A 13,926-nucleotide genomic window follows, 5' to 3' on the forward strand; every position below is an offset into this window, starting at 1 on the left:
GTATCCGTATTCGTTATCGGCAAGTACACAAATAAAAATACTCGTAGGTAGATAGGCCTACTTGTAATACTCGTCGGTTTGTGAAAAAGTGGTATCGGTGCATCCCTAATTTTTATAAAAATGATTTATTGCATTTTCGTAAATAGTTAGTTGGAATGAATCTGTTTCTTACACAATAACATTGAACTGTATTTTTTCTAGGCCTACTTATATGTTGTTGGTGTTATCTGTTATATATGGAGCAATCTTGCATATACATGAAGTTCCCAGATCAATAAAGATCATCTATTTTTTATTTGAACTGTATGTCCCTTGATTATATTATTACGGTGTGTCCCTTGGTCATCAGCTATCATGAAATGGTGTCCAAGTGGCTGCATGTGTAAGAAATAGGATTTGAACAAAAAGTGTTACAATAAAAAAGCTTTTATTATTTTTTCTGAGCAGTTTTTATGAATACACAAAAATCCCCCCACCCCCAATTTTAACAAAACTCTTTTTGTTTTGTTTTGTTTACTTTGGGGGGACGGCTACATACAACGTGGAGAGGAGAGCAAGTCAGTTCGGCTGGGACATAAGAGTGGAAGGGGGAACAAAGAAAGGTAAATGAGAGGAAGAACAGTGAAATGAATGAACAGTGTGATAAACACAAATGATTACCAACATCTTTTTTAAATGACTGATTCAACAAATATGCAGAGAAGAGCATCATCGAATGAAGATTAAGGACCTGGATTAAATTTTACAATAGGCTATTGAAAACTCAGTTGAAATTACAATTCAGAGTGGGAGAAGGCTGAACGTATTGGCCATGAAAGTGTCAGCAGCAGAAATTGTTTGTCTTATTGGTTGTTTTCCAATGAACTGTTAACATAGACTGCGTTTACATGGACATTAATACTCCGATATTAATCAGAATAAGGTCCATAATCGGGTTAAGGTTGTCCATGTAAACACAGTCATATAGACCAATACAGCTTAATATATCCTATTCATGCAGTCATTAGCTTATGTCATATGCAGTATTTGTATGAATTCAGTAAACATGTAATTCTAATAATTTGTCATATTAGGGGACACACAGACAATACAAAATGAGGTTCTGTGAATATTTTCTCCTTAGTCAAACTAAATACTTACTTTTAAGAACTTTGCTCACTACCTAGCAGCACACACAACAAAACAGCGCTAGCCCACTAGTTGGTTTACCTTACATTAGCTAATAATTGTTGCCCAGATGGCAGGAGGAGTGTAATTTAAAGATTACATATAGAGAATCATGGGGAGGGGGTATGTAACTTATACTTCCATGGTCGGTAAACTATGCGACTGTGCTCAGACCTCTCGCTTGCAATGCTGGAGAATCAGAATATTTCTACATCCGAACGTCATGAAACGTACACTGCGCGTCATGCACTAGTGCGTGGCTAGGCTCCCATGATGAGGAAGAAATTCTATCCTTGATGTTGCCCTGCGCCAATGAGCAGTTTTCATAGGAATGAATGGGCACCATGTTTTAATACGCTGTCCTTTTCTTCAAGGTTACCTTGATGAGCTTGTTAAGGGAACAAGGAAAGGTTACCTTGATGAGCTTGTTAAGGGAACAAGGAAAGGTTACCTTGATGAGCTCATTAAGGGAACGAGGAAAGGTCACCTTGATGAGCTCATTAAGGAAACAAGGGAATGAGAAAAGGTCACCTTGATGAGCTCTATAAGCTCTATAAGAGGAAATTTGCGTCATGTTTGAGTCATGTTTGGTGTGTAAAATGATGACATTTGACTATGCCATGTTTTTGTTTTGTTTTGTTTATTTAGTTATGTAAAAGTTGTACAGTTTACACGTCATTCATAAGTGGGAGTGTTGAGTGTGGATAAGTGTATGAATGCATGTAACTGTATTTTTTCAGGAGGAGGCGCTGTTGCGCCAAATATGGCATGGAGCCCCGTGTGACTGATGACACCACTACCTTATAATGGTGTGTTCCAGATGCCTCGGACACCAGTCTTCCGAGGTCCAAGTGGGGAAATCTCCCAGCTTTCTTGCGGCATTTCTCTTGAGGCACACCCCCCTTTAGTCGTGCCCCCTCGGAATTCTGAGAGTATGCCGAGCGTGATGACGCTCTCAACAAAATGGCTGCGCCCGTGAAGAGAAATTTATTTTCTTTGTATGTATTGTGAATTGCCTTTGATTTCATTCTATGAAAAGATACTCTGCTTCTCATCTTGACTGAAAGGTACGGTTTTTGTTGATCGGATGCGGGCCTCATGTGGCCCGCGGGCCGCCAGTTGCCCATCCTAAGGGGAATGTTACCATCCTCTCTCTCTCTCTCTGTACCTGACTCTCACGGAGAGCAGCATGTTGTGCACAGTTCTTCAATAAACAAAGCCACGAGATGGATGGCTGAAGAGACAAACGTCTGAACGTCTGTCTGAACATCCCTTAGAATTATTATTCCGCTGTGCAAGGTAGGCAGAAGGAATAAACTTGCTAACAAGGGCAATGTCGCCCTCTGGCGGTGAGTATTTGACAACGGTCTGCCCCCTGGAAGATGTTATCCAATGGTATCCAACCCCGGACATATTGAACAAACGTCATTATTTTAGGGTGTGGTTGTCCGTTTGGCGTCTTACCTGTAAAGCACCACTAAATGGCAGTGTTGCTGCACGCTTTTTAACCTTTTTAACCTAATCGATAGGGCGATGTTGTATACGGTTCCGTTTTACAGAAAAAAAACACCTATAAATATTCTTCTAGCCTCATGCATAGAGGGACTTTAAGTTTTAAAGTCTAGTTGGCGTTGTGTTAAATGTGAATCAATAGAAAAGGCCACTGGGTCGGTGCAGGCCGTCCCGCCTCCAAATGTCATTGAATCCTTCGGGTGAAACATCACGAGATTTCACCTGGGAGAACTGTCCGGGTGATCAGCCGTGGACGAGAACCAAAGTGTCGAGAGGACAGTGAACGTCGAGCCCGCCCAGGTCACGGCCCGCCCCGTCCCCGGTACGGCCGAGTCACCGCTCCTCTGCACCGGAGCACCTGCACGCGAAGTGAGGGAGACGCGCCGCGGGACTCGCCGAGTCGCTAAGGAGGAGACGGCGGCGCATGACGTGACGTGATCTCCTGGGGGTGGACGCGGCGGGGCGGGCGGTCGCGTGCTCGGGCACAACAAGTACAGCGGTGGGTCGCTGCTCGCTCGGACGTCTCGCGCGGGCACTGCAGTCTGGACCACGAGCTGTCTGGGAGGAGGAGGAGGAGGATGCGGCGCGCGGTCTCTGCTTCTGACGTTCACGTTGCGCTGACGTAGACGCGAGGGGCGCAAGGGGATCCGAACCGACGCACGGCCAGGGCAGGAGGATATAGGAACAGTTTTTGCTGTTTTTAAAACAAGTCATTTATCGTTCGGTTTGGCTTTGAAGCGCCCGAGCCATGGCGGAGAGAAGCGGCCGGTTGAGTTTCCCCGGGAGCGGGTCTCTCAACAGGCCGGTCCCGATGAACCTGTTCGCGACGTGGGAGGTCGACGGCTCGTCGCCCAACTGCATCCCCCGGTAAGAGAGTTGGTGCCCGGGCCCCTGCGGCCCCAGCGCCCCGCTGGCCCCCCGGCTCTTTAAACTTTAGACCCAGGCGGACATGCTGTCTGTCGGTCTGTCTGTCACACGCAGCTGAGCGGCACTTCACCACATGTTGTCTGGGTGGGCTAGCCTAGGACCAGAGATGGGGGGTCTACTGTTGCCCCTACATCATTGGATCTTTATTCAATTCGCATAATTAAAGCCAACTGATTTAATGAGTGTCGAACCATGGTTGCTGATGTGTTGTCATCACTATGAGACGGCAGGAAATCCTTTCTTAAGAAAAGCAAAATTTGAACGATGGTTGATATTAGGCTTACACTTCATTACAAAAATAACGAGACTTGATGATCTAGGCCTATCAGTAATGAAAGTATAACACATTTTCCCGTTTTTAAAACCGAAAGATGAGTTTGTTTCTGTGCTGCATCACACATGTTCCCGGAGTTTAAATCCTAACAGGTGACATGCTAATCCTACAGGTGACATGTTATGTGGGGCAGAGGTTGGTCATACCACGCTGTGTGTGTTGAGCGCACTGGAGTGGACGGCGGAGTCCCAGACAGTGTGTGATTTAGTGATGCATCTCCCCGCTGTATCCGTCCTGATTATGCGGGGGATTCAATCACCTTCATGGCCCTCGGGTCAAGGTAATCTCAGCCTCTGGCAGCACTAAATAATCCGCTCACTGTCCATCGTGAGACAGCAGAGTGCGGCGGTGTTGGAGGCGTGAGTTGCCGCCAAGAGTCTCCGGTTGGAATCCGCGTCACCGCCGCTGTGACCTGCTGCTCGTTGTCGTTGATGAGCAAGGCGTTAATCCAAACCCATGGCTCCGTGCGGTGATGTTTTACGAGTGTCCCGCACCCGCAGTGTGTATTTCAGAAGCTGCCAGGGGCTGTAAGGGAAGACTGACGGTAGTGACACATATACAGACAGATATTCATGAGGGGAAGATGATGTCGGAAAATAAATCACCCCGAAAACGCAGGATCATAGCGACAAATTTACCACACCTCATAACTCCCGAGGCAGCCGTTTCATTGGTTCAAATTCACACCCAACTCCCGAAGCTCCGTGCTCAGGTCCGCTCTTATGATTGGCCGAGAGGAGGATGGAGACGATGGTGCCCGCTTTCTTTTCCCGGGGCCTTTGCGCCTGCGAGGAGTAGTAAGCAGATTAGGGCAGAGAGAGAGAGAGCACCGGAGGGTTGGTTATCCCAGTGCCTCACAGTAGCTCACAGAGCTTCACGTTTACACGCGTCTTTTGGGTTCCCTGCTGGACGGGCTGGCGTTATGCCGTCAGGACTGATGAGCTAGAGTCCCGAACGGGCAGTGGAAGCACTGATCCGGCTTTCCATTGATCCCTGTGTGTCTTGTCCAGGTGCTTTGGTAACGTGTTTGTTTCTCACCTCCTCCTCCTCCTCCTCTCCCCCGTCTCCCTCTGTCTCCCTCTCTCCCCTGTCTCCCTCTCTCCCCCTGTCTCCCTCTCTCCTCCGTCTCCCTCTCTCCCCCCCTTTCTCCCACCCTCTCCCCCGTCTCCCTCTCCCCCCGTCTCCCTCCCCCCATGTCTCCCTCTCTCCACCCTGTCTCTCTCCCCCCGTCTCCCTCTCTCCCCTCTGTCTCTCTCCCCCCGTCTCCCTCTCCTCCCCGTCTCCCTCCCCCCCATGTCTCCCTCTCTCCTCCGTTTCTCTCTCTCCTCCCGTCTCCCTCTCGGTTGGGGGGCTCCTATAGGAGAGTGTGTTTACATTTCTCTATATGTTTCAATTAATTGTATTGATCTTGTTCTCTTTTAAATTTCACTTCTGTCCTCTACTTTCTGACTTCCTGTCTGTTGGTTAGACTTTACAATGAGGGCCCGTTAATGAACCATTAATTAACATTAGATAATGCAGTAATAAGCATGAACTAACGATTCCCACTGGCAGAGCAAGGCATGACCCCTATCCGGGTTATGGGATCCATTCCCACTGGCAGAGCAAGGCATTAATGGTTAGGGGTTGGATTCTATGCTAAGAATGTATGCACTCACAATATCCAAAAGAATAGCATATACATACACACAGTGTGTGTGTGTGTGTGTGTGTGTGTGTGTGTGTGTGTGTGTGTGTCCTGCATGTAGCATGATATGGATGACTGATCACCACGATTAGGCTCCATAATCCTTACAATCGTTTCCGTCTTTGAAAGTCAGTGGCTGCTTGAGCGTGTTGATTGGTCAGTCGCTGCCTACCAGGGGGAGGTCATCAACCAATCAGGTGTCCCGTTGCATAATCAACCTTTGTGTCAGTGTGTGGAAGGCGTCCTGTCCTGGGTGGACTGGGAGGGAACGGAGATGAGGTCATGATTATTATCAGGATGTACTTGTGTTCCAAGATTCCCTCTTGCCATTGTGTTGCTACCGTGATGCTAATAGGGACGGGAAGCCACAGGGAAGACTGTGTATTAATACGATGCGTGCCGGTTCCATTTGTGTGCAGGGATATATTTTCTGTGGTTCATTCTGTCGGTGAATGCCATTGTCTTTAAATGACAGAACATAGCTGATGTGTGAAATCACTGTCATAGATATATGTATGATACCCCCTAGCTATTCCCTTCATTTGTGTGTGCTACGATTACAGTAACGCTCCCCATTCTTAATCGTTTTCTTCTCCTCATCCCCAGATGTCAACAATGCTAATCATGCTGACGAATGCTAATGAATGAATGAATGAATGAATGTGTAAAATCCACCCGCGTCCCCCGCCCCCCCCCCCCCCCTCTCTGTGCAACATCAATCACTCTGTGTTGAGGAAGCTCTTGTTTTTTTCGTCCTGCCTGCTGCATGTTTTTGTCGGACATCTTTGAAGCAGCAAGCGTGCCCACAGACGCTATCGCTAAGTGCTGCCAGAGACAGAGAAGGGGGGGGGGGGGGCCGGACCCTCAAGGGGGCAGGGGGGGGGGGGGGGGGAGGGGTAGTAGGGGGCACTGGAGCCAGTAGGACGTTGTTTTTAAGAGCCTGAGTTGGAGAAAGGAGGAGGAGGAGAAAGTGCCTGTGATGCTGTTTTGATTCCCGGCAAGATAGTTCGTCTTTTGTGCGCCCGGGGTGCCTTGAGAGCTGGCACTGGACGGAATGCAGAGTGGGACGAACCAGGAGGTCGTGTTAATGGGCAGCATTGTCCCACCACCTCCCCCCTACTGGTCTCTGCTGCCGGCTCCCTGCTGGGATGAAACAACAACACAACATATTGTGGTGCTCAGCTGCCACTACCTCCTTATGCATGTGGGATGGGAGAGATGACACGCAAGATAAGATGTACTGGGAATCCCAGATGGAATATTTCACGTTTATTGTCATGTGCATGTTAATCGCAAAATAGCGGACGCAAGCGGACGCAGCAGAATTAGAATATGCAGGAATAGACCAACAATAGATTACGAATATATTGAGATATTTATTTGTATATTTATTTTGTATTTGGTTGAAGACACGATGATTAATAACGTGGAAGGACATTATGAAAGCACGATTCTGGTCTTATTGTGATAATCAATGTTATGAAACCAGGTGATTTGTGACAGATAAATGAAGGCCAGAAGAAGAGAAGCTAGCCTAGAAGCTAACCTAAAAATTGTTAGTGCTTGGCACTTGGTTCTATGAACATCCTAACTGTACCGACACTGATATATTGTTTCTCTTTGTTCTGACAAATGTACTTATCGTAAGTCGCTTTGGATAAAAGCTGAATGTCCTAAATATAAATGTAAATGTAGAAGCAAATTAATTCTGATCCTTTTATATTCTGTGGGATGGTATTGTGTCTTCACCATAACGCTATATAAAGTGTCTTCCTCCTGGTTGTAAATGCTAAATGGACTGCATTTATAAAGTGCTTTTTCTAACCAGTGGCCACTCAAAGTGCTTCACAATATTCCCTAACATTCACCCATTCATGCGCACATCCACAAACCAACAGCAGTGTCAACCGTGCAAGGTGACGGCCAGCTTGTCGGGAGCAGTTAGGCTGAGGCGTCTTGCTCAGTGACACCTCGACACTCGCTAGGAGGAGCCGGGGATTGAACTATCAACCTTCTGGTTGATAGTCGCTCTACCTCCGCTCTACCTCCTGAGCCACATGCCGCCCCTTGCCCCTGTTGTACAGTTATAGTAGGACCCACTGCTGGCCGTGGGGGTCCCGGACATCACCCTGGTTTAGGAGGACCACCACCAGGGTATCAGAAGGACGTCTGGCCCCATATTTCTTTTTGCATTTCTTTCATGCTTTCATTGAGTCGAGTGAGATAGACAGGAAGGTATGGGAGACAGAGGGGAAGACATGCAGCCATGCAAGGACCACGGGCAGGAATCGAACCCGGGTTGCTGCGATCAGGACTAAGCCTTAATGGTACGCGCTCTACCCGGTGAACCACCCAGCCAGATCACTTCTGCTGCTGGGGAGATTCCCCCTCGCTGCACCGCGTGCAGCACCACCACCGCCTCACGCCTGCCTGCTCCCTCCATCTCTTCACAGCCCATTTCCTGGTGTGTTCATCCTCCCGAGAGAGAGTTCAAAGCCCTGATCCGTTGTTTCCGTCGCTCCGGGGGAAGATGGCGGCGGGCACAGGGGGAAGCTAACACAACTCCTTAGAAATGAAGCCAAGCTGAGAAGACCTTTTGGTTTTTCCTTCCCTCGAAATGTTAAAACATGAGGATAAATCGGAGGAACCAGACAGAACTGGTCCTTTGGTCAAACCGACCCCAGGACCTGTCTTCGGGAGCTAGCTTCCCTGTGCTACGGCTAAGGGGCCAGAAGTCAAGGCTGACCGCTAGCGTTGTTGTTGAATGACGAGTAGAGTAGCGAAGCGATACAAACATCAGCTTACAGCAAAGGACTTAGTCAGGCGTACAACCCCCCCTGGTGAGCTTGCACTTACAGAGGCTGAAGAAGCTAATTCAAATTAGCCTCTTTGGCTGAATGTTCTGACCAAGCAAAATAAGCTAACTGAATAGGCTAGCCTCTTTAGCTAAAGACGCCAAAAGAAATTAACTTCTGTGGCCTATTATGCTTAAAATGCTAATTAAATAAGCAATGTTATTTTTTAGCCTCTAAAGTTGTTAGCCAAAGAAGCTAAAGAGGGCTAACTCCTTTAGCAGGGCAGGCCAACCGTTGGTCTTGTGAGGTGTAAAGTTGTTAGCCAAAGAAGCAACAGAGAGCTAACTTATTTAGCATGGTATGGAGGTAGGCCAACCGTTGGTCTTGTGAGGTGTAAAGTTTTTAGCCAAAGAAGCTAAAGAGGGCTAACTCCTTTAGCATGGTATAAAGGCAGGCCAACCATTGGTCTTGTGAGGTGTCTAATGCTGTTGTGCTGGGGCGGCTGGCTGTTGTTGGCTCAATATCAAACACGGTTTTACTGTTTTACTCTCATATGACACAGCCCCCCAAATCAAATCCATAGCATTTTAACGAGGGACGCATTACAAGCCCGCTGTAGCCCGAGTTTTACGAGCATTTTTCTAATTACTTTTCTTGGCTCCCAGAGACTTTCCCCTGTGCGTTTATCGTAAATGATCTGCTGTACACTAGAAGCAGAGCTAACATACAGTACACAAGAGCAAAGCTAGCCATCTGTATGACTAAAGATGAAGCAAACAGCGTATCGACCAGGGCAGCAGTTTTCACTCTGAGCGGACTAATGTGGAGATTGAGCAGGCTAAACGAGATTAAACTGAACCTAAACCTCACTAAGAAACAGCTGACGACCCGATATCCCGCAGCCCTGGTTTGATCCATCAGCTAAATTATGTTGGGGGCCGTGGTGGTGGTGGTGGTGGTGGTGGTGGGTGTGTGGGGGGGGGGGGGAGGGAGAGTCCTGGACTTCTAGGAGTTCTAGGTCTGGAGGGTTTTGGATTGAGAGACTGATGCCAGGCTTTCATTTAGTCCAGAGGCTTCCGGAGTTCATTTAGTCAAATTGTTCCTTGGGATTCATTATGAAACAAGCTAATTTGACTGTTGAACAAAGTCAAACCATTTAATAGTATGACCTGACTGGGGCCGAAACCAATTAAAGAGCTTATCTTCACATTGGAAATAGACTGGAGGCGTTATTTCCTGGAATGGTACAGTAGTACCGTTTACCTACGACGATTCTTCACTTACTGTGACGGCCAAAACATCTCATAAAGTAACATCTCATACTACCTAAGTGAACTAGTTGTCGTTTCGTTCATTTGTCACACAGCAGCCAAGAATTCATTCTTCCATTTCTATTTTTGTACCCACTCTGTCCAAGGTTAGCAAGCCTTGTTGTGGCTAATTATTAGCATATATCCGTGTGTGTGTGTGTGTGTGTGTGTGTGTGTGTCTAAGTGTGCGCCCGCAAGTTTAATTTGTAAGCTTGGGTCAAGAAAGAGCAAGAAGGGGCGGTGCATCTTTCTCTCGGATGTCTTGCTCTAGGGGACTTTGGCTCTTTGGCTTAGACCAAGGGTCAAGCAACCCCCCAGCCCCTATCTGATTGTGTCGCCAAATGCCCTGAGCTGTTATGGATTAAACGCTGCGTGGTTCTGGACGTTTTGGGGCCGTCTGGTTTGTTCCATCTCGTGGTCTGCGGAGGACATTTCTGCACACTGCAGATGAAAACGGCTTGATGGATGAACGCACAGACGTGCTGGGGCTGTGAGCCAGAGTCGGTAATGTTTGGGAAACATCGGAGGGAGAGGGAGAGAGGGGGAGAGAGAGATAGAGGGAGAGAGAGAGAGAGGGTGAGAGAGAGAGAGAGAGAGAGAGAGAGAGAGAGAGAGAAACAAGAACAGGATGGGAGAGAGAGTAAGAAAGAAGAAAGGGGACAGTTCTGGTCCCTTGAGGAACGCCTCCTCCGATGAATCATCACTCGTGGAAATGTTTGGAATAAAGTGTGTTTTCTTATTCCTCTCCATCCCTCCTGGGAATAACTTTGTGTGCTCGACTGGATCTCGGCCCTCTTGGGATGGGAACAGGCAGTAACACACATTCTGTACAGAGATGCTAGTGAATGCGTGCATAGAGCAGCAGAGAAGGGAGCAGGCTTGTTCAGTGGCCTGTGGGGTTAGGACCCAGCTGACGGTTTGATTCCCAGTGTCTGAGGAGGATGCCCCCTCATCCCCTGTCTGGTCCACATGTGTCTGAATCCACTATAGGTCACTTTGGATAAAAGTGTCTGCTAAATGACGTGATACTGGTGACAAATAGTGTCAATAGTAGCAATAACACAATTGAAAATGTGTATTTTTTTTTTTTTTAACAGTTAATCAAGGTGTAACTGTTAATTTCAATACCGTTTTTTACAAGGTGAAACACAATCACATACAGTCATTTGTCTGTATTGTCTAGAGGCCATTCTGTACAGATGGACTGGTCTAACTCTGTACAGATGGACTGGTCCACCGCTGTACAGATGGACTGATCCAAACGGCTGCATCTACTGCCAGTAGTTTAGTCTACTGGTGAGGTCACTTGGTGAAGTATCAAATGAATTGCAAACATGCCCTTGATTTATGACTTTGGAAAAATACACTGGATAGGATTCAACAAAAAAAGCAAAATGTCTGCTGGACTCCATGGTCATTGCGAGTCACTGTTTAGTGTTTGCAGGAGTATATTCTGGTTTCCTTTGTGCCAGTGATGCTTTAACTGGCTACGCGGGGGCCTGTCCAGTGACCCATCAGTGCCCTGTCTCCAGTGTTTGTATCGCTTTAAACTCGTAAACTTTGCGGGGACCTTATTGGCTGTGTGTGGTGCTGTTTGTTCACCACTGACTATTGATTTAACCGCGGTGTTTACCCCCTGTTTTGTGTGCGTGCTGTTGCTAACGTTCTCACCCTGATTTGGCTCATCGTTCCTCTCTGAAAGGAACTCCAAAGACCGAACACTTCAACACATTCAATGGCGTTATTTTTCTACTTTGATTTCTTTCTCATGGGAGGTTTCGGCGTCAAGCGGTCTTCTCTCCCCAGGGTTGAGGGTCTCGGTGTGTTTTCTCGGTTCTCTAATGTTTTGCCACCGTTGGTAATGGTGTTGGTGTTCCTAACTCTGCCACCACACAGGAAGGGGAAGCAGCGTTTTATCTGTGTTTTCATTTCACTTTTTACATCATCAATTCAGAGCAGCAGGGCGCGTGGAATGTAGGGGAGAGAGAGGGAGAGAGAGAGAGAGAGAGAGAGAGAGAGAGAGGGAGAGGGGGAGAGGGAGAGGGAGAGGGGGAGAGGGAGAGAGTGAGTGTGTGTTCTGGGACGCCAGAGCGCCAGAGCCAGACCTCCGGACCCGGGCATGGTTCCCTGGGCCCGGCTCCCTGGGACCTCTCTGCTCCCCCCGGTCTCCCTGGAGGGGGCAGGGGGCATTTGTCACGGTCGCGTGTCAAAGGGAGGGAGGGGTTGTGTTACAGGCCGGTTCGTTACCGTGGAGACCAGATGCTGAGCTAGCTCACAAGCGGCCTAAATTTGGCTCAAGCTGACTCCAGCTGTTTGCTTCCCCCAACTGTAACAGTGGGGGAAGATTAACATTGAACAGGACGGCGGTGTCATGTCTGTCGTCATGTATGGACCTTGTAAGTGATGTTGCCACTATTGGACAGTACTGCTATTTTATGGGAGGAATGAATTTCACACAATCACATCTGTCAGCAGTTACGGCAGGCTTTCCGAACACATTATTAGGTATTCACAGTGTTTCTGTGTATACCTATTGTATTTCTACTGGATCTTCATGTGTCGTTCTGATAGAGTTGTTCTTTCATAATTCCGTTCACGTTTCAATCCAAATGTAGAATTGTCCAACATCAAGCCACCGTTCTCCCAATGTTTGTTAGCCATAGAGTATCACTGCCATCAAGGTCACTATGCAAGGATTTGCAAGGTCACTATGATGTCTTCTGTCTGTATTTTGACATAATGTTATGGGATTGTTGTGGTTGTGCTATCGTAGTGCACACATGCACACGCGCACCCACACACACATTTTGCTGCAGAAACGGAGGCTCACAAAAAGTTCTTATAGACAGAAAACTAGAAAGGTACCAACATCTCCCGGTGGTTGTGAGCAGTTTTTTCCTGCCAGAGTTATTAAAACAAAAGCAGTCTTCAGTCTGTTATTAACCTTCAACCAAACGTCAAAGGTCTGCAAAACCTCCCTTCCATCGCTGCCAGGAATTAGTTTCTATTGAATTGCCTCGCCCCTCCTCCCTCAATGACATCTGTTTCAAAATAATTCACTGGGAGCATCGGCAAGCAAGTGTCTTAACAGCATCGTAATAAACTACAGTTGATATTGTTGGACTGATTGACAATAAGGCACTTTTACCATCCATTTGTACTTGGCTTTTGTTTATATTGGACATCAGAAGAAAGTAGCACATCGTTCAACAGGCTAACAACTGTTGAAGAATGGGTTGTTGTTGCAAACACAGATGCAAATGCCCCTCTACCCAGGAGCTTGTCTCTCCGCCGCTGTATAAAACGGTTTTTTTAAACAGCGAGGCCCATTTTAAAGGGCAATAGTACCCACTCATAAAACCTTGATCCTGCTAGACATGCTGTCTTCTATTGCGCAGGGCTAATGGGCAAATCCCATACTGTCACCCGGCGGCTCTCGACAAACACCTCAATCCGAATGAGTCACCGCCATTAAAGCTGTTCATCAAAGCTACCACTCTCTTTCCCTCCCCCACACTCCCCTGCCCGACCAGCTCGCAGGTCAATGAGCATCCAAAGTTAAACTTTGTGTGTGCTTGAAGCTAGAGTAGTCCATTTGGAGAAACCACCCAGAGGAAGCTTGAATTTGAAGCGTCCAACCTTATAAAAAGCATCCTACCCATTCCTTCAGGCCTCCCTCTAAGGCCACTCCCCCAAAACATGTGACTAGCTTGCTCGCTCTAGCGATACTCTGCCTAGATTTGTGGAAGACTTTGGTCATGCGTTAACATGTGACTAGCTCTCTAGCTCTTGCACTTGCTCTGCCTAGCCCTGTGGTGAATTGCGTGGCCCTGTTGGCCAGCCACTAGATACATGCATGCCCAGATGCCCAGCAGTGTGTGTTCCGTCAGACTGGCCTGGCGTCCCTCAGGGATCCATGTTAGTAGTCCTACGATTCGTGCGATGCTGTAGTGATCTTTCATGTAGTCCACACAGGAGTAGGGGACTCTCCTGCTGGTTCACCCCCCCCAGGTCCACGTTCGAGACTTTGAGTGGGTCCACACATGCTTCATGTCTGCATTGGTCTTTAACTCTTTTTATCTGTCTCGTTATGTTACACACACATATCACACATATCCGCACTCGACTTAAAGTGTTCACATTTTTCACACGCCAAAATGCACGCACACATGAAAATCTCCAGGAAAATCCCCT

The 13,926-nt window shown here is 47.6% G+C and overlaps 1 protein-coding gene across 1 annotated transcript in view; it reads left to right on the forward strand.

The window, feature by feature from the left end:
* The first annotated feature begins 3,266 nt into the window (after positions 1-3,266).
* Positions 3,267-13,926, forward strand: part of pacs2 (phosphofurin acidic cluster sorting protein 2) — a 26,408-nt gene continuing 15,748 nt past the window's right edge. The window contains exon 1 of the mRNA XM_084482146.1: positions 3,267-3,546. Coding sequence (XP_084338272.1) covers positions 3,428-3,546 — 119 coding nt within the window. The 5' untranslated portion in view covers positions 3,267-3,427. The remainder of the gene's footprint in view (positions 3,547-13,926) is intronic.

The sequence above is a fragment of the Micromesistius poutassou genome (assembly GCF_964030765.1).
Source record: "Micromesistius poutassou genome assembly, chromosome: 17".
NCBI lineage: Eukaryota > Metazoa > Chordata > Actinopteri > Gadiformes > Gadidae > Micromesistius > Micromesistius poutassou.